The sequence below is a fragment of the Bos taurus genome, chromosome 5 (assembly GCF_002263795.3).
Source record: "Bos taurus isolate L1 Dominette 01449 registration number 42190680 breed Hereford chromosome 5, ARS-UCD2.0, whole genome shotgun sequence".
In the NCBI taxonomy this organism is placed as follows: domain Eukaryota; kingdom Metazoa; phylum Chordata; class Mammalia; order Artiodactyla; family Bovidae; genus Bos; species Bos taurus.
The window spans coordinates 78,200,259-78,227,591 of NC_037332.1; the positions used below are offsets into that span (position 1 = coordinate 78,200,259).

General features: G+C 38.4%; 1 protein-coding gene across 6 annotated transcripts in view; it reads left to right on the top strand.

Annotated features, from left to right (window-relative positions):
* The window catches only part of AMN1 (antagonist of mitotic exit network 1 homolog), an 85,456-nt gene that overhangs the window by 24,099 nt on the left and 34,024 nt on the right, over positions 1–27,333 (top strand). For 5 of the 6 annotated variants that reach the window (XM_005206834.5, XM_024991810.2, XM_005206836.5 and 2 more), the window contains 4 exons: positions 13,771–13,903; positions 15,381–15,525; positions 17,909–18,126; positions 18,437–18,493. In XM_005206834.5, coding sequence (XP_005206891.1) covers positions 13,787–13,903; positions 15,381–15,525; positions 17,909–18,126; positions 18,437–18,493 — 537 coding nt within the window. In that variant the 5' untranslated portion in view covers positions 13,771–13,786. Of the gene's footprint in view, positions 1–12,731; positions 12,883–13,770; positions 13,904–15,380; positions 15,526–17,908; positions 18,127–18,436; positions 18,494–27,333 lie in introns of those variants that run through there. The other variant, XM_024991809.2, reaches the window with a different exon arrangement.

A 27,333-nucleotide genomic window follows, 5' to 3' on the forward strand; every position in this document is an offset into this window, starting at 1 on the left:
GGTGCAGTGCTCAGTCTAGAGGATGCTGCTGTTGCTACTGCTAAGTCGATTCAGTCATGTCCGACTCTGTGCGACCCCTTATACAGCAGCCACCAGGCTCCCCCATCCCTGGGATTCTCCAGGCAAGAACACTGGAGTGGGTTGCCATTTCCTTCTCCAATGCATGAAAGTGAAGTCAAAGTGAAGTCGCTCAGTCATGTCCGACCCTCAGTGACCCCATGGACTGCAGCCTACCAGGCTCCTCCATCCATGGGATTCTCCAGGCAAGAGTACTGAAGTGGCTGCCATTGCCTTCTCGCTAGAGGATGAATGAAACATGAATTTCTCCCCTTCCTCAAGTACTTCCCAGAATCTAAACTGCTCCTTTCCCAGGTTCTGGAGTTATTGCTATCCTTATGATCACAAAATTGGTGTGCCCCTTACCAGTATACATGCTATCACTTTTTTCCAATCATCTTCTACTCAGCAGAGGTCAAGTGCAGAAGGGATAAGAATATTTTTACAAAAGTTATAGAGATCCATTATATTTCCCACCATGATGGGCATGGGCTACCGCAGGGAGACTTAGTGAGCAATTTATTCAACCAAATGGTCATTATTTTCATAGGACAGAGGTTGGCAAACTTTTCCTATAAACGGCCAAAGAGAAGTATGTTCAGCTCTGTAGGAGAGCTTTTGTAGAGCAAAAGCAACCATGCTAAGCTGCTAAGTCACTTAAGTCATGTCCGACTCTGTGCGACCCCATAGATGGCAGCCCACCGGGCTCCCCTGTCCCCGGGATTCTCCAGGCAAGAACACTGGAGTGGGTTGCCATTTCCTTCTCCAATGCATGAAAATGAAAAGTGAAAGTGAAGTCGCTCAGTCGTGTCCAACTCTTAGCGACCCCATGGACTGCAGCCTACTAGGCTCCTCCATCCATGGGATTTTCCAGGCAAGAGTACTGGAGTGGGGTGCCGTTGCCTTCTCCAAAAGCAACCATAGATAATATATAGTAGACTGTCATGGCTATGATTCAGTAAAACTTTATTTACAAAAACAAGCAAAAGATCAGGCTCAACCCATGGGTTATAGTTTGCTGATCTAGTTCTAGACTCTAGTGACTCTGATCTAGTATCAGTTCAGTCTGATAGGAGAAACCAAGTGACTAAAACCAGATTAAGTTTGAATTCCATAAGCTTTTTTTGGGCAGGTTGCCATTCAGGTGTACCAACCAGGCTGGCTTGGGGTGGCTGTTAGAGAAAAGAAAAATGCATCGTGTTCAGGAAATGTCAGAGCAAAATTCCATTCCTCTGATCTGAATAAATGTTAGTTAAGGTAATACTGGCTGTTATTTATAACCAGTAAACTCCAAGGGTTTAGCAGTGTCACACACAATATGCTTATTTCTCATTCATGTAAATACCCAGTATGGATAGTCTTAGTTGGCTGATGGCTTTCCTCTACATGGTAATTTAGGGTCCCAGGCATCTCACATCTTGTAACTGTACTATCATTAAGGACCTCCGAGTGTTCTGCATCTAGCTGCTAGTATTAGAGGCTCTCCTGCAGAGGCAAGGGGAGGCTCTGGCCAACTGTGAGGACAAAAACATTGGAAGCAGCAGTTCTGAGAAGTACTCATCATTGTGACCCCTCCCAGAATCCACCATTAGCCCCACCAAACAGCCTGTAAAAAGTAGAATTCTAAAATTTCAAAATAGGTTAAGATAACCCCTTTCATCCTGATCTTTGTCTAGAAGGTGGCCAAGAAGATGTGAATTCTTTCAGTGGATGCTCACATTTAGTGACCAAACTACCTCATTAAGATGTATGGACCAGGAGAAGGTGAAGCAGGTAGAGTTAGAAATCTCTCTAGTTGGCTTTTTTAAAAACTCCATTTATCTCTTACTGAAACCAACAGCTCAAGGATGATAAGGGATATGAAGTGTCCATCAAATACCTTGACTTTTGGTCCAGTATTGAGTAGACCTTTGCATTAAAAGATATCACACAGTCTGACTGAATATGGTCTAAAAGGCCAAAAACATAATACATTTTATGTTATGGTCATTGTGGCTGGAGTTGGTTGATCAGATTGGAACATTGACACCATAAACTGAAAAGATATCAAGAGGCATCAGTGGAGATGCCAAGACAAGTGGTCAAAGGCTCAATACAGTCAGCTTGTCAGGAGTGAGAGGGCCTATTTCACTTGGAGACAAACAGGTTAACTTTGGAAAGGAGGCACAAGGCTGGCATGTAATGGTAGTTTTAACATCAGGCACATGTAATCCTTACTTTCCTAAGCCATGATGGTGGATGTGTCATCATGTTCAGCATAATGATGAATTTCCAGTAGAAATGACGGGGATCTGGGTAGGGCATAATTAATAGTGTCATTCCAGCCCATTCCATTAGAGAATGAGCCATTGCCATATATATATATCAGCTATAATTTGTTCTATAGTTCACAGTCCTAAAGAGGAATATCTTTAATCTGCCCATCTGTAGTCTTCCAAATTGCAGACCAAGTGTAAGCAGTTGGCAATAGTCCAAAAGTCAGTAAAAACATATGGCTTAATCTTAGTAGTATTACATTATCTAAGGTAGGTATTGGCGATTTTCAGCCTTTCAAGAAATACAGTCTCAGCTCTGTCATTATAGTGTGAAAGCAGCCATAAACAACACATAAATGAACAGACATGGCTGTGTTCTAAGAAAACTTCATTTATAAAAGCAGATAACAGGCCAGATTTGGCCCATAGGTCATAGTTTTCTGACCCCTGGACCTAAGGGGGAGGCCCAGGACAATGGTGACAGCTTTTATTTACCAGAAACTACCTTTAAGAGGACTCAGATGTTGGACTTAGCAAAGTCTTAAAGAAACTACTATAAATATGTTCAAAGAACTAAATTATGCCATACTTACAGAAGTAAGGGTAAAAGTAGTTTGGCAGTTCGTCAAAAAGTTAAACATAGAATTACCATTTTTACTCACAAATTTACTCTTAGATATATAACCAACATAATTGAAATTGAGTACTCAAATATTTCTACACAAATACTCATAGCAACACTAATCACAGCAATCCAAAGGTGGAAACAACCAATATGTCCATCACCAATGAATCAATACACAAAATGTGGTATATCCATACAATGAAATATCATTCAGCCATTAAAAGGAATGAAGTACTGATACATGCTACAATGTGGATGAACCTGAGAAACATTATGCTAAATGGAAGAAACCAGACATAAAAGTTCACATTTATATGAATAAATTTATATGAAATACCTGAAATAGAAAATTCCATAGCAAAAGAAGCACATTGATGGTTTCCTGGTACTGGGGAAAGAGAGGAATGGAAACTGCCTCCTTAGTAAATGTAAATTTTCTTTTGGGCTAATGAAACAATTTTATAAGTGGATAGAAGTAGTGTTTACACAACATGAATATACAAAATGCCAAAGAATTTTACACTTTAAAAGGTTAATTTTATATTATGTGAATTTCACCTCAATTTTAAAAAATTGGAAAAAGAATTAAAGGTATGATGACAAAGTCTCATGATATAGATAAAATCATCATCGTCGTTCAGTTGATCAGTGGTATCTGACTCTTTGGCACCCCATGGACCTCAGCATACCAGGCTTCCCTGTCCTTCACCATCTCCTGGAGTTTCCTCAAATAAATGTCCATTGCATCAGTGATGCCATCCAACCATCTCTGTTGTCCCCTTCTCTTCCTGCCTTCAATCTTTCCCAGCATCAGGGGCTTTTCCAATGAATCAGCTCTTTGCCTCAGGTGGCCAGAGTATGGGAGCTTCTGCTTCAGCATCACTCCTTTCAATGTACATTCAGGATTGATTTCCTTTAGGATTGACTGGTTTGATCCCCTTGCAGTTCAAGGGACTCTCAAGAATCTTCTCCAGCCCCACAGTTCAAAGGCATCAATTCTTTGGCACTCAGCCTTTTTTATTGTCCAGCTCTCACATCCATACATGACTACTGGAAAAACCATAGCTTTAACTATACAGACCTTTGTTGGCAAAGTAATGTCTCTGCTTTTTAATATGCTGTCTGGATTTGTCATTGCTTTTCTTCCAAGGAGCAGGCGTCTTTTAATTTCATGGCTGCAGTCACCATCCACAGTGATTTTGGAGCCCAAGAAAATAAAGTCTGTCACTGTTCCCATTGTTTCCCCATCCATTGCCATGAAGTGATGGGACTGGATACCATGATCTTTGTTTATAAATGCTACGTTTTAAGCCAGCTTTTTCACTCTCCTCTTTCACCTTCATCAAGAAGCTCTTTAATTCCTCTTCACCTTCTGCCATAAGAGTGTTGTTCTCTGCATGTAACAGATAATATCAATATCTGAGGTAATTGATATTTTCCCCTGAAATCTTGATTCTAGCTTGTGCTTCATCTGGCCCAGCATTTCACATGATGTACTCTGCATATAAGTTAAATAAACAGGGTGACAATATACAGCCTTGACATATCCCTTTCACAATTTTGAACCAGTCTGTTGTTCTATCTGGTTCTAACTGTTGCTTCTTGATTTGCATACAGGTTTTGCAGGAGGCAGGTAAGGTGGTCTGGCATTCCTATCTCTTTAAGAATTTTCCACAGTTTGTTGTGATCCACACAGTCAAAGGCTGTGGACATTCTTTGGCATTGCCCTTCTTTGGGATTGTAATGAAAACTGACCTATTCCAGTCCTGTGGCCACTGCTGAGTTTTCCAAATTTGCTGGCATATTGAGTGCAACACTTTCACAACATCATCTTTTAGGATATGAAATAGGTCAGCTGAAATTCCATCACCTCCACTGGCTTTGTTTGTAGTGATGCTTCCTAAGGCCCACTTGACTTCACACTCCAGGATATCTGGCTCTAGGTGAGTTATCACACCATCATGGTTATCCACATAATTAAGATCTTTTTTGTATAGTTCTGTGTATTCTTGCCACGTCTTCTTAATTGCTTCTGCTTCTGTTGTTCCATACATTTCTCTCCTTTATTGTGCCTATCTTGGCACCATAGAGGCTATTACTTTAGAGATACAATAGAGACTATTAATGAAGAAATATAAATTATATATAAAAAAGAACCAAATGGAAATTCTGGAATTGAAAAATTACAATAACTGAAATTTAAAAATCACTCGAGGGACTCAGCAGTAGATTTGAACTGGCAGAAGAAAGAGTTATGAACTTGAAGATAAATAATAGTATGCAATCTGAAGAATGGAAGGTAAATAGGATAAGGAAATAGGGCAGAACCTCAGAGGATTACGGGATAAGCATGTCAATATACATGTGATAGGAACATGAAAACAAAAAGAGAGAAAGAGAAGAAAATAGATTCTTGAAGAAATAATAGCTAAAAGCCAGATTTAATGAGAAATATTAATCTACACATCCAAGGAACTCAGTGAATTGAAATTAACTGAATGAATTTTTAGGATAAATACAAAGAAATATAAACATACACATCAGGAGAATTCCCTGGTTGTCCTATAGTTAGGACTCCACACTCTTACTACTGAGGGCCCAGGTTCAATCCCTGATCAGGGAACTAAGATCCTGCAAGCTGCATGACATGGCCAAAAACAAAACAAAAATATCATAGTAAAAATGTTGAGGCCAAAAGAAAATCCTGAAAGCAGTAAGAGAAAAATTACTCATGTATAAGAGAACCTTAATAAGATTAACAATGAACTCCTCTTCAGAAACAATGAAAGCAGAAAACAATGGGATAACATGTTTAAAGTGCTGAAAGAAAAACCTCAACTAAGAATCCTATAAACAGCAAAACCCAACTTAAAAGTGGGAAGAGGATCTAAATAGACAGTTAAAGGAGATATACAGATGGCTTACAAGCACATGCAGAGATGCTCAACGTCATTAACTAGCAGTGAAATGTAAGTCAAAACCATAATGAGCTATTATTACATCATAGCCACTAGGATGGCAATAATAAAAGACAGATAATATCAAATATTGGAAAGGATGTTGAGAAATTGGAACCCTCATACACTGCTGGTAGGAATATAAAATGTTGTAGCCACTTTGTAAAAATAGTTTGGCAATTCCTCAAATGTTTATACTTAGAGTTACTGTATGACTCAGCAGTTTTATGTGACCCAGCAAGTGAGCTCTTAGATATGTCCCCAAAATAAATGAAAACATATGTCTACCCAAAAACTCATATATGAACATTTGTAGCAGGATTATCCATAATAGCCCAAAAATAGAAACAACTCAAGTATCAATAAACTGATGCATAGATAAACAAAATATGGTATATCCATATGATGGAATATTATTTGGCAGTAAAAATGAATGAAGTGCTGATACATGTTACTACTAGATAAACTTGAAAATGTTACGTGAAGGAAGCCAGTAATAAATTATCACATACTTTATAATTCCATTTATATGAAAAGTGCAGAATAGGCTAATCTAGAAGGCAATGGCACCCCACTCCAGTACTCTTGCCTGGAAAATCCCATGGATGGAGGAGCTTGGTAGGCTGCAGTCCTTAGGGTCGCAAAGAGTCAGACACGACTGAGTGGCTTCACTTTCATGCATTGGAGAAGGAAATGGCAACCTACTCCAGTGTTCTTGCCTGGAGAATCCCAGGGAAGGGGGAGCCTGGTGGGCTGCCGTATGGGGTTGCACAGAGTCGGACATGACTGAAGCGACTTAGCAGGAGCAGCAGCAGCAGAGAGACAGAATATGGCACCCTGTCTCTATGTGTCCTCACATGTAGAAGGGCTTGAGATTTCTCTGGAGCGTCTGATAGTTCCCTGGGCTATAGAACGTGGCGGGGATAGAGACGTGACTGCTAATGGGTATAAAATTATTTTTAGTGTATTGAAAATCTTCTGGAATTAGATACTGATGATGGATGCACAACTCTGTAGATTCACTAAAACCACTGTTATGTCAGTTATATCTTAATAAAGCAGTTACTCCCCAAATGATCCTTTTTTGCTAAGCGTTTAACTTTTAGAATAAATGACATAAATTTCTGTTAATGGTAGAGCATCTGATTTCAACATCATAACAGAGTTGAAGAGAATGAGAGCTGAGAGTGTCTAAACTTGTCACCCTTCTTATTCCTTCAGTTCAGTTCAGTTCAGTCGCTCAGTCGTGTCCGACTCTTTGCGACCCCATGAATCGCAGCACGCCAGGCCTCCCTGTCCATCACCAACTCCTGGAGTTCACTCAAACTCACGTCTATCAAGTCAGTGATGCCATCCAGCCATCTCATCCTCTGTTGTCCCCTTCTCCTCCTGCCCCCAATCCCTCCCAGCATCAGTCTTTTCCAATAAGTCTTATTACTTGCAGTCTATTAAATATGAATCACTTAAAAAATGACAGTAATATCCATGGAGATGTGCTACCCAGATCACCCTTCAAGGAAGGACTTTCTACCCACCTTCAGGATCTACCTCTGCTGACTCTGCAGTCACCTTACTTCAAGTCACACTCTTCCAGGAGCAGCCCACATCGATGGCAAGGATATAAAATCCCAGTCAAAACTAGAATTCCTGTTTAAAACCTAGGGTCTCATGCCTTTATTATGTACAAGTGTATTTTTTCCTCAGATGAAAAAATACCATTTAACTATGCTTTGGAATTTGTGAATATTCATAAGGCCCTATTATGGTCTAAATGTTTTTGTATCATATGTTGCAATCCTACCCCTAAAGGTGATGCCTTTAGTAACTGGAGCCTTTGGGAGGTGTTTAAATCATGAGGGTGGAGCTGTTACTGAAAAGTGTGGGGTCTGGCTGCTCACCGCCCAAAATCCAGTAAACAGGCCGGGTTGGTGGAAAGGAATGTTTGCTTTATTTCAGATGCCAGCAACTGGTAGGGAGGGTGAACATATGCCCAAAGGCCAACTCCCCATCCCAACAAGCAGAGAGCCGGGAGTGGGGGTTGCTACATGGAGAAACAGAAGTAATCTCTGACAGTCATCCTCAAATTGGTCATTAGTGGTCTGACCAGTGTCATCTTGGTTGTTTTCAGTTCAGTTCAGTCCAGTTGCTCAGTCACGTCTGACTCTTTGTGACCCCATGGACTGCAGCATGCCAGGCTTCTCTGTCGATCACCAACTCCCGAAGCTTGTTCAAATTCATGTCCATTGAGTTGGTGATGCCATCTAATCATCTCATCCTCTGTCGTCCCCTTCTCCTCCTGCCTTCAATCTTTCCCAGCATCAGGGTCTTATCTGGTGAGTCAGTTCTTTACATCAGGTGGTCAAAGTACTGGAGTTTCAGCCTCAGCATCAGTCCTTCCAATGAATATTCAGGACTAGTTTCCTTTTGGACAAACTGGTTGGATCTCCTTATAGTCCAAGGGACTCTCAAGAGTCTTCTCCAACACCATAGTTCAAAAGCGTCAATTCTTTGGCACTCAGCTTTCTTTATGGTCCAATTCTCACATCCATACATGACTCCTGAAAAAACCATAGCTTTGACTATATGGACCTTAGTTGGCAAAGTAATATCTCTGTTTTTTAATATGTTGTCTAGGTTTGTCATCAGAGAAGGCAATGGCACCCCACTCCAGTACTCTTGCCTGGAAAATCCCATGGACCGAGGAGCCTGGTAGGCTGCAGTCCATGGGGTCGCTAAGAGTCGGACACAACTGAGCGACTTCTCTTTGACTTTTCACTTTCATGCATTGGAGAAGGAAATGGCAACCCACTCCAGTGTTCTTGCCTGGAGAATCCCAGGGACGGGGGAGCCTGGTGGGCTGCCGTCTATGGGGTTGCACAGAGTCAAACACAACTGAAGCGACTTAGCAGCAGCAGCAGCAGGTTTGTCATAGCTTTTCTTCCAGGGAGCAAGCGTCTTTTAATTGGTTTTAATTGGTTGTTTTAGGTACAGTTAATTTTCAGTTCCAAAATCCATTTGTTACCATTTCTTTGAGGCCAGTTCTAGGAATTGTGACAGCTCATGTCATGGGTACAGTCTGGTCACTATGTAGTTAACTTATTCACCCCCATGTTTTAATATCTATAAGACAGTTCACAGGATATGGCTCAGAATATTATCTGTAGCCCTTGAGAAAGAACTAAAAGTCCTTGACTATGCTTAATGCCTACATTATTATTTGGTCTCTTTTGACTGTTTTTCTTTGTTTTCCACATTTCTCACTTCTCTGATTAAGCTTTCTCTTTGACTATAGTTTTCCACAGACAGAAGGCAGACAGAGGACATGGGGTACGGATAAGGACAATAGGGTCCTGCTCCATTTCAAAAATCTTACAAATTGGATTAGTGTCTTTACAAAGAAGCTCCAGAGAAATCCCTAGCCCCTTCTACCATAAGAGGACACATAGAGAAGGTGCCAGCTGTGGATCAGGAAGAGAGCCCTAACTCAACCATGCTGGCACTTTGATCTTAGACTTCTAGCATCCAGAACTGTGAAAATTAAAGTTCTTTTGTTTAGCAAATCTATCCAATCTATGGCATTTTGTTATTGCAATTCAACCAGACAAAGACAGTGTCCTTAAAGAGGAGGAAAACTCAGACTTTCACCATGAGGTTTGCTTTCACAACACAAAGAACACAGGATTCTCACGCAAAACTACTTCTGCCAAAGAAGTGTTAACAGTCAAAATTTACAAAGTACCTAAAGAACAAAATAGCATGAGAGAGACTCAACAGAAAATAGGACAATTGACACTTTATTAACTTCGGACAGTAGAATAACTTGAAAGATATTTTAAAACAAATATATTGGAAATGTTCAAAAACAAAGGAACAGTTATTCTTAACAGATGAATATAGATAAAATAACAGATAAATTAAAAAAAATTAAAAGTCCTAAGAAAGAAAAATGTAGTCATTGAAATAACCACCTAAATTCCCTTGTATCTTTCGTAAGAGGTGATAGACTGGACTTTGACCACATCCTGTGTGTTGAAATGAACACCTACTGGTTCCCTTCCCCCACTCCACACTTTTTCACAGTTAGCTGAATCTGAGGCCCAGCCCTCAAAACGACCTTACTTTTGAGGTCGTTACTGCAGGTCGACCTTATCCTGCTACTTGGAGTACTACTGATATGTCAGGGGACATTCAACTTTAAGGAATCCAACATGTTGTTTTCTTCCTTTGTGTGCTGTTTCTCAAGGGCCCTCTGTTCCTTATGAGTTCCTGGAAAACAGGAATGAACAGAGCTGCACACAGTTCTTAGGTCTGAGGTCATGAGGCAGAGCACATACATGGATTCCCTTCAGTGACCTTTTACTTTAATGTAAACTATTCAGTCATGTCCCTATTACTCAGATATGGATTGTCTTTTGGCCCTGTGACGATTGTTATTCACCTGGTTCTGTTTTTGCTCAACTTTATTTTTGCTGCCTAAAGCTTCCTTGTATGGGGATATATAAGCACACTCTGCCACAAATAAAGCACCCTTGTTTCACTCGAGACTTGGGTCCCCTGCATCCCTCTTTTCGTCATCTCCAGTCCCCAGGTCCCAGTCTATAAAGACCACGACATTGATAGTTGTTCACTCACTAAGTCATATATCCAACTCTTTGTGACCCTATGGTCTGTAGCACACCAGGCTCCTCTGTCCTTCACTGTCTCCGACAGTTTGCTCAGTTTCATGTCCATTGAGTCAGTGATGCTATCTAACTACCTCATCCTCTGCCACCCCTTTCTCCTTTGCTTTCAATATTTCCTTGGATCAGGGTCTTTTCCAATGAGTTGGCTATTGATAGTAGCTTTAATTAAGTGCTTTAAGAGACAAATTGAACAGGTTAGGTTTTAGCCTCTGTTGGTCAAATTAAAGTAGCTGATAAGAGTGGCATACTTCCATGAATATTTGAATTAAGCCAAGAACTTACTGGGGTGGATTGTTGGAAGAGGCAATACCATGGACCTGCACATTCTTGCTGGGTATACCAAGAATGCAGGGCCTTGATTACCTAGGCCATTTCTCAAGGTTGCATTTGTAGTAAACAGCCTTGAGAGATGAAGTATTTTTCTCCTTCCAAAAAGAGCAGTCTTGCTTCTGGTTGCTATAAAAATGGTGAACCCCCTCAAGCTCAGTGTTTCTGTCTTGTACAACCCACTACATGAGTAAACATCTATCTGGACCGACCTTCCTACATTATACTGTCGGACCTGGGACATGGATAACCAACACAAACATGAAGCTCCAGCTACTACTCTTTTTCTTTTTTTTAATTTATTTATTTTTGACTGAGCTGGGTCTTTGTTGCTGCCCATGGGCTAGTAGCAGCGACCAGGGGCTACTCTGCTCATTGCTGTGGCTTCTCTTGTTATGGAGCACAGGCTCTAGGATGCACAGGCTCATGGTTGTGAAGTATGGGGTTAAGTTGCTCAGCAGCATGTCAGTTCTTAATTCCTAGACCAGGGTTCGAACCCCAGTCCCCTGCATTGGCAGGCAGATTCTTAACCACTGGACCACCAGGGAAGATCCCTGGCTACTGCTCTTATCCTGAGTAATAAAGTCATTTTTCACTGACCCAGCATTCTTCTGCCAGCATTCATAAAATGATAATAAAGCTAACTCATAAACTGGTAAGTAGGATCAACTCTCAGATTCTGCACGACTCTTGACAGTTACAAAAATCTATTACAAGAGAGTTTTTAAGTAAAAAATGAGAGGTAAGGGACTTCCCTGTGGTCCAGTGGTTAAGACTCCACGTTCTCACTGCAAGCAGCATGGCTTCCATCCCTGGTCAAGGAACTAAGATCCCACATGATGCAACTAAGACCCAGCACAGCCAAATAAATAACTACTTTTTTAAAAATACAAGTATTGCAAACTAAGAATTCTACAGATTTAGTAGAAAGAATAAGAACATAGAAGAATTAAAAGATACTAATCAATGAATAATCACATACACAGTGGCTCAGATGGTAAAGAACCTGTCTGCAATGCTAGAGGCCTGGGTTCAATCCATGGATTGGGAAGATCCCTTGGAGAAGGAAATGTATTCTTGCCTGAAAAATCCCATGGACATGAGAGTCTGGTAGGCTACGGTCCATGGGGTTGCAAAGTGTTGGACATGACTGAGAGATTAACACTAACACACATAATATATTTATATGCACATACATGTACATACACAGAGAGAGATATTTAGACACGCATATATAAAACACAGAAAGAGAACATTACAACTCTCAGATAGAAAATATACATTTTCTGAATATTTATAGAGCACATACAAAATTAGTTATGTATTTGACCACAAAAATAGCTCATAGATTTAAGTAAAAAGCAAAATAGATAGAAGATATGAATAGATTATTTTGAGGAAAGACTATCTAGATAGCCAGCAACTTTATGAAAAGATGTTAAATTTACTAGAAATTAGAGAAATAAGAATTAAATTAGTAATGAGATACTAGTTTTCACCCATGAGATCTGTCAACATTTAAGAGTAAGCAGACGGTAAAAATCGTGCTCAGTGAAAAACTAAACAAATCTATGACAAATACCACACGCATAAATTAGAAATACATCCATAGAACAATCATGTTAAAAGGATACATACAACAAAAGGATACATATTAGACATAAGAATGATTTCCTAGAGCTGGGGGACGAGATTGGGAAATGGACATAATGAAAATAAATGGAAAAATAAATAAAATGAACAATAACATCTGTTGCTTAGCGATGTAGAGGAAAAGGAACTCTCCAACACTTCCGATGGAAATATGAAGAAAATAATCTGACAACATATGTTATATCCTAGAAACAGTGGAATGTTCCTCAATAGGGGATGACTAAGTCATCCACACTATGAAATACAATATTTAGCCACTAAAGGAGAATTAAAACTATACTTGATGCTTTAAAGAATTATTATTAAATGAAAGAGCTTGTAGAAAAGTGAGTATACACTGATGCCATTCTAAGAAACAGTGATCTCTCCCCACCCCCACCCTAACTTGTAAAAGTATGTGTGAGAACATAGATACATGTGTGAGTGAATGTGTGTGTGTGTACAAGCACAGGAAAAATAAGAATATACAAGGAATAGCATGAGGAACTAAACTAATGGAGAAAGAAAGGCAGAGGCAACCAAAAGAAGAAAAGAAAAAGAAAAAGACTGCACTAAAAAAATTCAAGTGTGTATATGTGAAAGTATTTGTAGGCAGAAACTAAGAAAGATTTGTATTTATTTAACATACAAGTATCTCAGATAGTTGGGATTTCAGGCCACATATCAATATGAAATATGTTGGTTGTATGGGTCTTGGTTGTTGCCTGCCTTGATAACTCTGTAATATATAATACTGGCACTAAGTTTATTATCTCTGTGATTTGTACTATTTGTGGAATCTTTGTGGTTACAGTTCTTTCTTGGTTCTTATACCTGTACAATTTTTAAGAAAAATAGTGAAGGCGAGTTTGTTGGATTAACACATAAAATTTGTCAATTAATAGGCCCTAGTTTAATGTTTACTTAGGAATGTATGTGACTAAAAGCTTGGTAGTAACTATATGTCTTAGGAATTGGAGAGACTGACTTAAGAAAAATTCTTTGTCATTCAGAATGCATTTTAGTAAGTGATGGATGCTGAGAAAAAGTTGTAGAGGAAAAGGGCAACTTGTTCATAACTGAGGCTTTTGAATCTTACCAAGCTTAAGTTGTAAATATTCATATAAAATGTGCACCCATTTTTTCTACGAACTAAGTGCTAACAAATGCATTAAACAAATATTAGAAGTCAATACCTGTATAGTGTAATTTACTGTATTGTATTTGTATTTCAGATGCCTTTGGTGCTTCATGAAGAATATTTCTAGATATATCACAGACATTAAGCCTTTGCCACCCAACATAAAAGATAGACTCATCAAAATTATGAGCGTGCAGGGGCAGATAACAGATTCAAACATAAGTGAGGTAAGAAAATATATAACTGTAAAGCAAGCTTATTATATTTTACTGGTCAGCTATGGTTTCAGATTTTTGGAACAATGTTTTATATTAGGACGAGTAATTTTAGAATATACTAAAGTTATTTTTTTCTCCAGATAACCATAATGTCCTGTGTAATAGCTTCTAAAATAATCTCCCATTGACTTCCCTGGGGGTCAGAGGTTAAGACTCAACGCTTCCGATGCAGGGGGTGCAGATTTCATTCCTGGTTGGGGAACTAAGATCCCACGTGCTGAGCAGCCAAAAAACAAATAAAATAAAAATTAAAAATCTTCTCCCACTGTTCCTTCAGTTATTCCCCTTGTCTTCATGGTACCAACATCCATGAACTGCATATTTTCAAGAAATGTTAAACTTTTGGGTTAAGTATACCTTAGTAAATCTAGAAAAAATTAAAATGCAGAGTGAAAAAACAAATGGCAAAAAAAAAAAGACCCACAAGAAGAAATATGAATGTTACATTGTGACTCTAGGACACAAACCATACCTATGTGTAAAAGTACAGTGTATAGTACACTTGGATATTTTCTATTTTATTCTAGTATGTCTTATTTCAATTAAAAAATGTTGTTCATAGCCTACTAGATTGCTTTTATCCATTCAAGGATAACAATCAGTTAAAAATCATTCTTCTAAACTCTTTTCATTCTTCTTCTGGCTACCTCACTCCATCTAACTTATACTTACTCCCTTTCCCTATATATATGTTAGTTGCTCAGTCGTGTCTGACTCTTTGCGACTCCATGGACTGTAGCCCACTAGACTCCTCTGTCCGTGGGATTCTCCAGGCAAGAATACTGAGTGGGTTGTCATGCCCTTCTCCAGGCGATCTTTCATATCCAGGAATTGAACCCAGGTCTCCCACATTATAGGCAGATTCTTTACCAACTGAGCTTCCCAGGAAGCCCTTTCCCTAATTAAGCTAAAATTAACAATTCTGTAAGGGAGAATGTATAGTAAAGCTTCTGGCCTGAATAAAAATACCAGCTTTGCCACTCTTTCTGACACTGAACCTCAGTTCTCTTAATTGTAAAATGGGTTTGCAACTATCATCACTCACTGCCTACAGAGATTAAAGACTTGTACCTGCTGAACAAAGAGGCACATAGCTAGAATCTCTCATGATAGTCAGAAACTACTGGAAGAGGATAAGCACCCCACTACCTTGGTTCTGCTTCCATATCTAATGGGTTCTTATTCTGTACCAGCTGTCTCAGTAGAGCTCTGTGTCCCAGCAAGACTTTGGGGACACTATAAGCTGCACCCTCAGTTGGAATTAGACTTGGTTTTTTCTACTTTTTGTATCTGTCTTCACACAAATGCATTTCTGTATTCTTTGCTATAGCCATTTCTCTGTTATGGTCATCAAAACACTAAATATGGAATAAATATTTATGTTTATAGGAAATTTTAATTTTTCAAAATAATGTATATATTATAGATTTTACATCCTGAAGTCCAAACTCTAGATCTACGAAGCTGTGATATTTCAGATACTGCTCTCCTGCACCTATGTAACTGCAGAAAACTGAAGAAATTAAATTTAAATTCCTCAAAAGAAAACAGAATTTCCATAACTTCAAAAGGTATGTTTATTAACACTGAATGAATTGGTAGAAACTATTCACCATAGTTTTGGAGCAGAGAAGGGGGAAGATATATTAAAAGATATGAAGATATTAAAAGATATTAAAAGTATGAAGATGTCAGTCAGTCAGTTCAGTCGCTCAGTTGTGTCCAGCTCTTTGCTACCCCATGGACTACAGCACGCCAGGCTTCTCTGTCCATCACCAACTCCCAGAGCTTGCTCAAACTCATGTCCATTGAGTTGGTGATGCTGTCCAACCATCTCATCCTCTGTCATCCCCTTCTCTTCCCGCCTTCAATCTTTCCCAGCATCAGGGTCTTTTCCAATGAGTCAGTTCTAAGAACCCCATGAACAGTATGAAGGTGTCAAAGAAATAGAAACTATATTTATCAATAAAAATATTCAAAATAAGCTAGAGAATCCTAATTAGAATTCTTGCTTATAATCAGTGCTGAAAGTTAGGAAATACATTGTCACTATTTAAATTTTAAACATATTTAAAATAAACATGGCTAGATAAATATTTTAAATATTTTGCCTAGTATAGTGAAACAAGAAATGACCAGTTCATAACTTTGTTAAGACTTTTTTGTTGTAATATTACAACAGAAAGTTAAATCATAAGCAAATATTTACTAGGTTCTCTCCTATCAGCCTGTATAACACATAGTTTTGTAGCCAGAACTGCCCCATTTTGAGCTGCACAAAACTTGAAACATTTATTTTCCACTCCTGCTGACCTAAGCATGCCTCAAAACTGTTTTAGACAATGACTAATTGACTAAGAAAGAACTAATCTTGCTTGCTTAATTCCAGATACCAACTTCAAGGACATTGGCAGGGAAGCTGAAACAATTTAGACTATAAACCAGTCACATAGCAAAATCACCAAGTTCTCTGAAAGATATAAAGGTCTAACACACACTCCTAAGTTGTTTTCACAGGAAGCAGACCAGATGAAAACTGCTGACTGCAAGCATGTAACTCCCAGACCAGTTGAAACCAGAAGACTGGTGATGTTTGAAACTTTACCTTGATGCCAACCAATCTGAGAACTGTGTATGAACTGCTTGTGTACCTTGCAGCCCCCTCCCTCACATAAGCTTTAGAAGCTTTATCTCCCAACTGGCAACTTGGAGATGCTCTTGAGGATGTCAGTCTACCATCTCCCCAGTTTGCCCCCTTCCTGACTAAAGCAACTTGAAGTTTTCCACCAACACTTGTCTCTTGAGATTTGACCTTCTGAGTGGCAGGAAGCTGAAACTGGGTTTGGTACTGACCTTGTCCAGTTACAGTGTTTTATAACCAGGCAGACTGCATGTATCAGTGTGACTGTTACATGAATTAATGGATTTTTACCATTTTTTAAAAATATAAAATTTTTACTCTTTTCAATATAAGAAAGAGGGAGTTATTTGGCTACCTAGGTTTCTGGAAAATTTTGTAGGTAGTTGGCTCTATTTTACAATTAGCTTGGTTAGCAAGTTAGGATATTCATAATACTGCAAGGAAGCATAAGTTTTAAAATGTTTACACAAATACTGACTCTCTAAAAAGAACTTTCATGCTGAACACTAATGAATAAAGTAAGAGTTCTTTCTTAAGACATAGTAAACAATAAAAATGACCTACACACGAATTTACCATCTTCCATTTTGTGTATTTTGCCCGTAAAGGTGTCTTTTAACAGTGCTATAATGTTTGTCCATGGCTGAAGGGCCCAGGATTCCTTCAGTACTCTTTTTATTTATATGGCACATCATCACATACCTGTCACCAAAGTGCTTTTACATCAGTTTAATTGGATTTAAGGGCCTCTCTTTTCTTGACCCTCGGTAAAATTTAAGATTCGTCCAGGCTAACAGAGAAGGAGCTTGGTGGTAGGAAAGGGTAGAATCAAAGAGGGAGGGGAAAACACAGAAACATGGGTATGATTTCTAAGGATAAGCATGAAAGCTATTACTTAAGACATTTGTGGCATTTAACTTTTGATTTTTTTTTTCAGAGTCTACAAGAAAATTAACTTTATTACTTTAAAACTTTTAACAAAAAGGAGAATCATTACTATTTAATTACCTAATTTGGTTCTGAATGATATTTGGTCATTTCTTAAAAGCAAATCTAATCATAAAAAGGCATGTCATTAATTGCAGCTATTCTGAAGACTATACTACAGATTGTATAGAGAATTCTTGAAACATTCTAAAAGAGTTTTAAATAATGACAGCATCACTAGAAAAATAGTATATTCCCCATATGAACTGCTTTGGAAAAGGCTAATTGGATGTATCAGTACTGGTGATTACTAAAATAAAAATCAGTCACATTTCTCATAGATAAACATCTATAGCTCATTGATATGGAATTATATCTTCCCTCAGGAATAAAAGCTGTGGCTTCATCTTGTTCTTACCTGCATGAAGCTTCTTTGAAAAGATGCTGCAATCTCACTGATGAAGGAGTCCTTGCTCTTGCACTCAATTGCCGGCTGTTAAAGATCATTGATTTAGGAGGCTGCTTAGGTATTACTGATGTGTCCTTGCAGGCATTAGGAGAAAACTGCGCATTTTTGCAGTGTGTTGATTTTTCAGCTACTCAGGTAAATGAAATAAAACTTGAAATGTAGAGACTGTATGTATTTATTTGCCCAGTATATTTCCATAACTCATCAGACACAATTTTTTTGTTGTTGCTGAAATTATTAACTTCATATTTTGATAGTTAAATAATTGCAATATAATTTGGCACCCTCCCCTCAATTGTTTTAAGTAAGGGTAGAAGGTATGTGGTGGCTAAAACACATGTTTGCTAAATGGGAGGAAATAAAACAATATCTAAATAATAATTTTTGGAAAAATATGCTTCCATCATCTCCATTTATGTGCTGTGTTCTTTTTCCCTTTGCTTAGGTATCTGACCATGGTGTGGTTGCGCTTGTTAGTGGACCTTGTGCCAAGAAGTTAGAGGTAATTTAAAAATATCTATAAAGATGATGATAATTGAATTTATATTATCCTCAGAAATTCTTTATTAAACCTAGAAGACAACCAGTGCCTTATTCTCAGTTAGGTATTTCCAAGGACTTTTTTCCCTTCCGCCTCTTTATTCCAGAGTGAAAAAAAACTGGTAAAGTTAGGAGATGAAGTATGCTCTATAAAAAACCCATTTTACTTCCAATAAATATTCTTATTTTCCAGAGGTTTAACTTCTAATACATTTAAGGATAGTCTTATTATGGATAAAGATAATGAAAATTTATCAATGTAAAATGACATCCTTTAGAATTTTCATGTCTGACTGATATTTTTACCAGGACTACTTATGCTCTTGCCAGTGTCTTTTTCTTGACATCATATTTATTCTCTCTTGATCATCTTTTTCTGAATCTATGAAGGCATCCAGAATATACCACTGTGGCATAAAGATTATTTTGAGCTGAAGATGTCTAAGAAACAACAGAGGTTAAAGAAAAAGACTTCGTCTGAACCGCCTCCCATCCCCACTCTTTGCCTAAAAGCAGACACTTCTAAAATAATTAAAATGCCTCAAATTCTTTTTAAGAAAGATTTTCAGATGAGAAATTGCATTAAACAGGCATTGTCACAAGATTATCATAACTCCCATCTATTTTCCTAAAGGTCCATTTTGTCTTCCCTAAAAGTCATTTGTATGACTGTTAAGTATCCTTTCTCCCCCTCCTCTTCCCCTATTAAGATGATATATAAACTAAATTCTAGCCATTTCTTTGAACCACGACCTTTGAGCTTGTGAATAAATTTTGCCTTTCCTCTTGTTAATCTTATTGTCAGTTTAATTTAAAGGCTTCCAAAGACAAATATAAGCGGATAGAGGTTTTTCCTCCCCCAGAAGCCACATTTTGCAGCTGTTTAAAAAGATCTTAAATTAGTGTTCCTCCTTTGTATTCAATGACAGATGTGGCAGCTATAACCTGTTTCTAAATATTAAGAAGTCTTTTGTCCCAAGATTTTGATTTTTTTTCCTTTCCCAGTTTACAGTGTTTTAGTTTGTTTTTACTCTTAATTAAAAGCTGTGCTTTTCAACAAAAAGTCACATCAAATCCTTTCTGGAAGTAAGCAGCCCATAAATGAATTATACATGTTAGTAACCACTATTAGAATGGTGGTGCCATGTTTTTGCCAGAATATTTCTGCTTGATTTATTGCCCAAAGAATTTTTTGTGTGATGTTTATATATCTTCATCCTGCTTATATGTATATATATGTGTGTTTGTATATATAAAATAGCATATATATTTTAATGAATCTTTTCATTAAGAAATTTATTTTTTTTTAAATGAAGTTCCAAATTCCAAATGGGGCAATAAACTGTCAAGACTTTTACTGTTTTAAATAGAAACATTTGTTGAGTACTTAATATACTATCCTCCATGCTACTGCCTTATATTCATTAGATTATTTTATTTTTACATTATCCTATAATCACCATCAATTTTATCAAAGCTCTCAAACATTTAACCTAGTTTATCACGTCCTAATAAAACCACCAGGAAATTAGTTGTTGTGCAGTGGTAGGGAATATACCTACACATTTACTTCAGCTTTATAAAATAAAGAGTACCTAGGCAGACTGAGGAAAAAATCCAATAACCAGTGCATTGGTCATTGTAATGTTATTGAATTTGTCATTTTTTCAGTTTTCCAAAGCTTATTTCTGTAAGTATCAAAATATTTTAATGAAAATCTTTCTAAAATTTGTTAGAACTTAATTCCTTCCTTAAACAAAGGAACATATTTTAACATTTGACTCATTGCATCTTTGTGACCACAATTTCTGACAAATTGAAATGCAAACATCTTCATTTTTTTTAACTGATTCTTCTCTTTTGGGTAATATATATACCTACATTTTTCAGATACCCCATTTTTAACCTATTGCTTTTAATTTGTTCAGTTCCCGGAAATTAGGGGCTTCCCTCATAGCTCAGTTGGTAAAGAATCCACCTGCAATGTAGGAGACCTAGGTTCAATTCCTGGATCAGGAATATCCACTGGAGAAGCGATAGGCTACCCACTCCAGTATTCTTGGGCTTCTCTTGTGGCTCAGCTGGTTAAGAATCCACCTGCAATGCAGGAGACCTGGGTTCGATCCCTGGGTTAGGAAGATCCCCTGGAGAAGGAAAAGGTTACCCACTCCAGCATTCTGGCCTGGAGAATTCCATAGACTGCATAGTCCGTGGGGTCTCAAAGAGTTGAACATGACTGAGTGACTTTCACTTTGATTTTCTGGGAAGTTAAATATCAAGGTTGCTAAATAGTTTATAATTTGAAAATAAATTTGATTAAAAGTCTAAGAACCTCTCCTAAAGATTGCCATTTAGTAAAAACATATGTTACAGCATTTATGGGCTTCCCTGGTGGCTCAGATGGTAAAGAATCTGCCTGCAATGTGGGAGACCTGGGTTTGATCCCTGGGTTGGGAAGATCCCCTGGCGAAGGAAACGGCTACCCAGTCCAGTATTCTTTCCTGGAGAATTCCACGGACAGAGGAGCCTGGCAGTCTACAGCCCATGGGGTCGCAAACAGTTGGACATGACTGAGCACCTTTCACATACACACAGCATTAATTGAATGTCAGTATTGACTCTGAAATCTTTATTGGTCTGAGTTCTCAATGAGAGCGGATCATTTTGTTCTTCACTCAGTCATCATTCTATACCTAGGTTTAACTACAGTTCCAGTCACACAGTAGTACCTCAATAAACGTTGTCATATTTTAAACTTTATATCAGTCATTTTATAGTTTTCCACAATCTTCATGGTTAAAATTTAATTTGCTGTGAAAGAATTATTCATTTACTAAACAAATATTTATTGGGTATCTGCTAAGTTCTAGGCACTGTCATATCAGAGAACAAAATCTGTCCATGTTATGTATCACTTTTCCTTAATTGATTTTCTGATGTTGGTACTTCAGCTTATTTACAGCTTTTATCTATTGGAAATAATCATATGTTGGGACATATCACCTTTTCTTCTTTTACTATAATTAAGTCCCTAAAACAACACAAGTGGATCAATTCTATGTCATTGCCTACTGTTGTTCTTCAGTCTCTTAAGTCGTGTCCCACTCTTTGTGACCCCATACCATAGCACAGCAGGCTCCTCTGTCCTCCACCATCCCCTACAGTTTGTTCAAATTCATGTCCATTGGGTTGGTGATACTATCTAACCATCTTGTCCTCTGCTACCCCCTTCTCCTTTTGCCTTCAATCTTCCCCAGAACCAGAGTCTTTTGCAGTGAGTCAACTCTTCATATCAGGTGGCCAAAGTATTGGAGCTTCAGCTTCAGCATTTGTCCTTCCAAAGAATATTCAGGGTTGATTTCCTCTAGGAACGACTGGTTTGATCTTGCAGTTCAAGGGACTGTCATGAGTCTTCTCCAACAACACAGTTTGAAAGCATCAATTCTTCAGCACTCAGCCTTTCTTGTGAGGTCAGAGAAGCCTGGGGTGCTACAGAATGGGGTTGAAAAGTGTTGGACACGACTTAGCGACTGAACAACAATAACATACAATGAGAACAACAGATGGAAGGAACAGTGTTCAGCTTAGGTTTCATTTAAAGTATATTAAGGCATTTAAAAGAAAATATTCAATTCTGGCAAATACAGGTCCTAGCAAAAATTTCAAATTCACAACATAAACTTCATGGGAAACAACATAGCAATGTGAATTTGCTGCTGCTAAGTCGCTTCAGTCATGTCCAACTCTGTGCAACGGCATAGAGTCGCACATAGATGTAGGCTGCCATAAATGGCAGCCCACCAGGCTCCTCTGTCCCTGGGATTCTCCAGGCAAGAACACTGGAGTGGGTTGCCATTTCCTTCTCCAGCACATGAAAGTGAAAAGTGAAAGTGAAGTCACTCAGTCATGTCCGACTCTTAGTGACCCCACGGACTGAAGCCTACCAGGCTCCTCCGTCCATGGGATTTTCCAGGCAAGAGTACTGGAGTGGGGTGCCATTGCCTTCTCCAAATGTGAATTTAGGACCTTTTAAAAAACTCTCACATCTATACATGACTACTGGAAAAACCATAGCTTTGACTATAAGAATCTTTGTCAGCAAAGTGAAGTCTCTGCTTTTTAATACACTATCTAGGTTTGTCATCACTTTCCTTCCAAGCAGCAAGCATCTTTTCATTACATGGGTGCAGTCACCATTCACAGTGATTTTGGAGCCCAAGAAAATATAACCTGTCACTTCTTCCACTTTTTGCCTCCTGTCACTGCCTCCACTTTTTGCCATTAAGTGATGGCACCAGACGCCATGATCTTGTGTTTTTTGAATGTTGAGTTTCAAGGCAGCTTTTTCACTCTCCTCTTTCACCTTCATCAAGAGGCTCTTCAGTTCCTCTTCATTTTCTGCCGTTAGAGTGGTATCATCTACATATCTGAGGTTGTTGATATTTCTCCAGCAGTCTTGTATTCCAGCTTGTGCTTCATCCAGCCTGGCACTTTGCATGATGTACTCTGCATATAAGTAAAATAAGCAAGGTGACAATATACAGCCTTATTGTACTCCTTTCCTAATTTTGAACCAACCCATTATTCCATGTCCATTTCTAATTGTTGTTTCTGACCTGCATATAGGTTTCTTGGGAGACAGGTAAGGCAATCTGCTACTCTCATCTCTTTAATAATTTTCCACAGTTTGTTGTGATCCACACAGTCAAAGGCTTTAGCATAGTTGATGAGGCAGAAGCAGATATTTTTTGGAACTCCCTTGCTTTCTCCATGATCCAAAGAATGTTGCCAATTTGATCTCTGGTTCCACTGCCTTTTCTAAACCCAGCCTGTACATCTAAAGTTTCTTTGTTCACATACTGCTGAAGCCTAGCTTGAAGAATTTTGAACACTACCTTGATAGTATGTGAAATGAGTGCAATTGTATGGTAGTTGGAATATTCTTTAGCATTGCCCTTCTGTGGGATTGAAATGAAAACTGAACTTTTCCAGGCCTGTGGTCACTACTGAATTTTCCAAATTTGCTGGCATATTGAGTGCAGCACTTTCACAGCATCATCTTTTAGAATTTGAAATAACTCAGCTAGAATTCCATCACTTCAACTTGCTTTGTTCGTAATATGCTTCCTAAAGCCCCATTGACTTCTCACTCCAGGATGTCCAACACTAGATGAGTGACCACACCATCATTATTATCTGGGTCATTAAGGCCTTTCTTGTATAGTTCTGTGTATTTTTGCACCTCTTCTTAATACCTTCTGCTTCTGTTAGGTCCTTACCATTTCTGTCCTTTATCATGCCCATCCTTGCATGAAATGTTCCCTTGATATCTCCCATTTTCTTGAAGAGATCTCTAGTCTTTCTCATTCTATTGTTTTCCTCTGTTTCTTTGCATTGTTCATTTAAGAAAGCTTTCTTATCTCTCTTTGCTATTCTCTGGAACTCTGCATCCAGTGCGTGTATCTTTCTTTCCCCTTCTCCCTTGCCTTTTGTTTCTCTTCTATCCTCAGCTATTTGTAAAGCTTCTTCAAATAACCACTTTGCCTTCTTGCATTTCTTTTTCTTTGGCATGGATTTTGGTCACTGCCTCCTGTACAGTGTTATAAACCTCATTTAATAATAATCTCATATAAATGTCCATAGTTCTTGAGGCACTCTCTCTATCAGATCTAATCTCTTGAATCTATTCATCACCTCTACTGTATAACCATAAGGGATTTTATTTAGGTCATACCTGAATGGCTTAGTGGATTTCTCTATTTCCTTCAATTTAAGCCTGAATTTTGCAATAAGGAGCTCACGATATGAGCCACACTCAGCTCTGGCTCTAGGTATAGAGCTTCTCCATCCTCGGCTTAAAGAATATAATCAATCTGACTTTGGTATTGACCATCTGGTTATGTCCATGTGTAGACTCATCTCTTGTGTTTTTGGAAAAGGGTGTTTGCTATTACCAGTGTGTTCTCTTGACAAAACTCTGCTAACCTTTGCCCTGCTTTATTTGGTACACCAAGGCCAAACTTGCCTGTTTTTCCTGGAATCTCTTGACTTATCTACTTTTGTATTCCAATCCCCAAGGATGAAAAGGACATCTTTTTTTGGTGTTAGTTCTAGAAGGTGTTGTAGGTCTTCATAAAATCGATCAGCTTCAGCTTCTTCAGCATCAGTGTTTGGGCATAGACTTGGCTTACTCTGATGTTGAATGGTTTGCCTTGGAAATGAACCAGGATCTTTTTGTCATTTTTGAGGATGCACCCAGGTACTGCATTGTGGACTCTTTTATTGACTGTGAGAGCTACTCCACTTCTTCTAAGGAAGTCTTGCCCACAGTAGTAGACATTATAGTTATCTGAATTAAATTTGCCCATTCCCATCCATTTTAGTTCACTGATTCCTAAGATGTCAATGTTCACTCTTGCCATCTCCTTCTTGTCCACATCTAGTTTACCTTGATTCATGGACCTTATGATTCCAGGTTCTTATGCAGCATTGTTTTTTACATCATCAGACTTTACTTTCACCACCAGATACATCCACAGGTGAGTGTTGTTCTCCCTTTGACCCAGCTGCTTCATTCTTTCTGGAGCTATTCATAATTGCCCTCCACTCTTCCCCAGTAGCATATTGGACACCTTCCTACCTGGCGGGGCTCATCTTCTGGTGTCATGTCTTTTTGCCTTTTCATACTGTCCATCAGGTTCCAGGCAAGAATATTGGAGTGGGTTGCCAACCGCTCCTCCTGTGGACCACATTTTGTCAGAACTCTTCAGTATGTTTTGTCAGAACTCTTCAGTATGACCCGTCTGTCTTGGTTGGCCCTGCATGGCATGGCTCATAGATTCAATGAGTTATGCAAGCCCCTGCCCCACAACAAGGCTGTGATCCATGAAAGGGTTCATTGTCTGTCACCTTGCCAATTCATATCATAGGATGCCTTTTCCATGTAGAATATGATGCTTTCTCCTCAGTGTTCAAGAATTTTCAATATATTCAAGTTTCCTTTAAGACATGATTAATTATAATAATATATACCCCAACATAATACCAACTTTTCAATAGAAAAGAAAAACTACTACCATAAGTATACATATCAATTATTAGCTGAATCTTACTTTCAGAATTGTTAAAAAGTTTTTGATGTTGGCAAATATACATAAAATTTACTATTTTAACCATTTTTAGGGTATAATTCAGTGGATTTAAGTACATTCACATCATTGTGCAGCCATCACCATTAACTATCTCCAGAATGTTTTCCTCATCCCAAATAGAAACTCTTTACCCTTTAAACCATAACTCCCCATTATCCTTTCCCCCAACCTCTGACAACCTCTGTTCTATCTTCTGTCTTTATGAATTTACCATTATAGTGACATTTTTAAAAACCATTCATCCACTGATATGGTTCTACCTTTTGCCTTCTGTGAATATCTCTACTATGAACATAGCTGTATAGACATCTATTTACATCCCTGCATGCAGTTCTTTGGCGTATATCCCTAGAAGTGAAATAGCTAGATAATATCCTAATTCTATATATAATTTTTTGAGGAACTGCCATACTGTTTCCATAGCAACTGTACCCTTGTACATTCTCACTAGCAATGAGAAAGTATTTCAAATTAGAACATTAAACAAAAGATAGAAAATATTTCAAATATATGAAAATGTATAGAAATCTTTATAACAGAGACCTTTGAGCCAACCACAATGTGAATTTTAACATTGCCTGCATTTATTCCAGCGAGTTATTTTTTTTTTAATTATTAAATGTGATATCTAAAGCTCCCTCCCCTCATTTATTCCCCTTCTTCCGTCAGAGGTAACTGCTCTTCTGAAGATGCCTGTGTATCTTTCCTTCCATGTTTGACTATTTCATCTGTCTTTCTACGTATGTGTGTGTATATCTGTGACTGTTGTTGTTCAGTCACTCGGTTATGTCTGACTCTGCAGTCCCATGGACTGCAGCATGCCAGGCTTCCCTGTCCTTCACCATCTCCCAGAGCTTGATCAAACTCATGTCCATTGAGTCAGTGATGCCATCCAACCATCTCATCCTCTATTGTCCCCTTCTCCTCCTGCCCTCAATCTTTCCCAGCATCAGGGTCTTACCTAGAACGAGTCATCTCGTCACATCTGGTGGCCAAACTATTGGAGCTTCAGCTTCAACATCAGTCCTTCTAATGAATATTCAGGACTGATTACTTTTAGAATCAACTGGTTTGATCTCCTTGCAGTCCAAGGGACTCTCAAGAGTCTTCTCTAACACCATAGTTCAAAAGCATCAATTCTTTGGCATTCAGCCTTCTTTATGCTCCAACTCTCACATCCATACGTGACTCCTGGAAAAACCATAGCTTTGACTATACAGACCTTTGTTGGCAAAGTGATGTATCTGGTCTTTAATATACTGTTTCGGCATAGTTTTTCTTCCAAAGAGCAAGTGTCCTTTAATTTTGTGGCTACAGTCACCATCTGCAGTGATTTGGGAGCCCAAGAAAATAAAGTCTCTCACTTTTTCCATTGTTTCCCCATCTACTTGCCATGAAGTGATGGAGCCAGATGCCATGATCTTCTTTTTTGAATGTTGAGTTTTAAGCCAGCTTTTTAACTCTCCTCTTTTACCTTCATCATGAGGCTTTTTAGTTCCTCTTTGTTTTCTGCCCTAAAGGTGGTGTCATCTGCATATCTGAGGTTATTGATATTTCTCCCGGCAATCTTGATTTCAGCTTGTGCTTCATCATTTGTGATCAGTTCAGTCACCCAGTCGTGTCCAGCTCTTTGCGACCCCATGGACTGCAG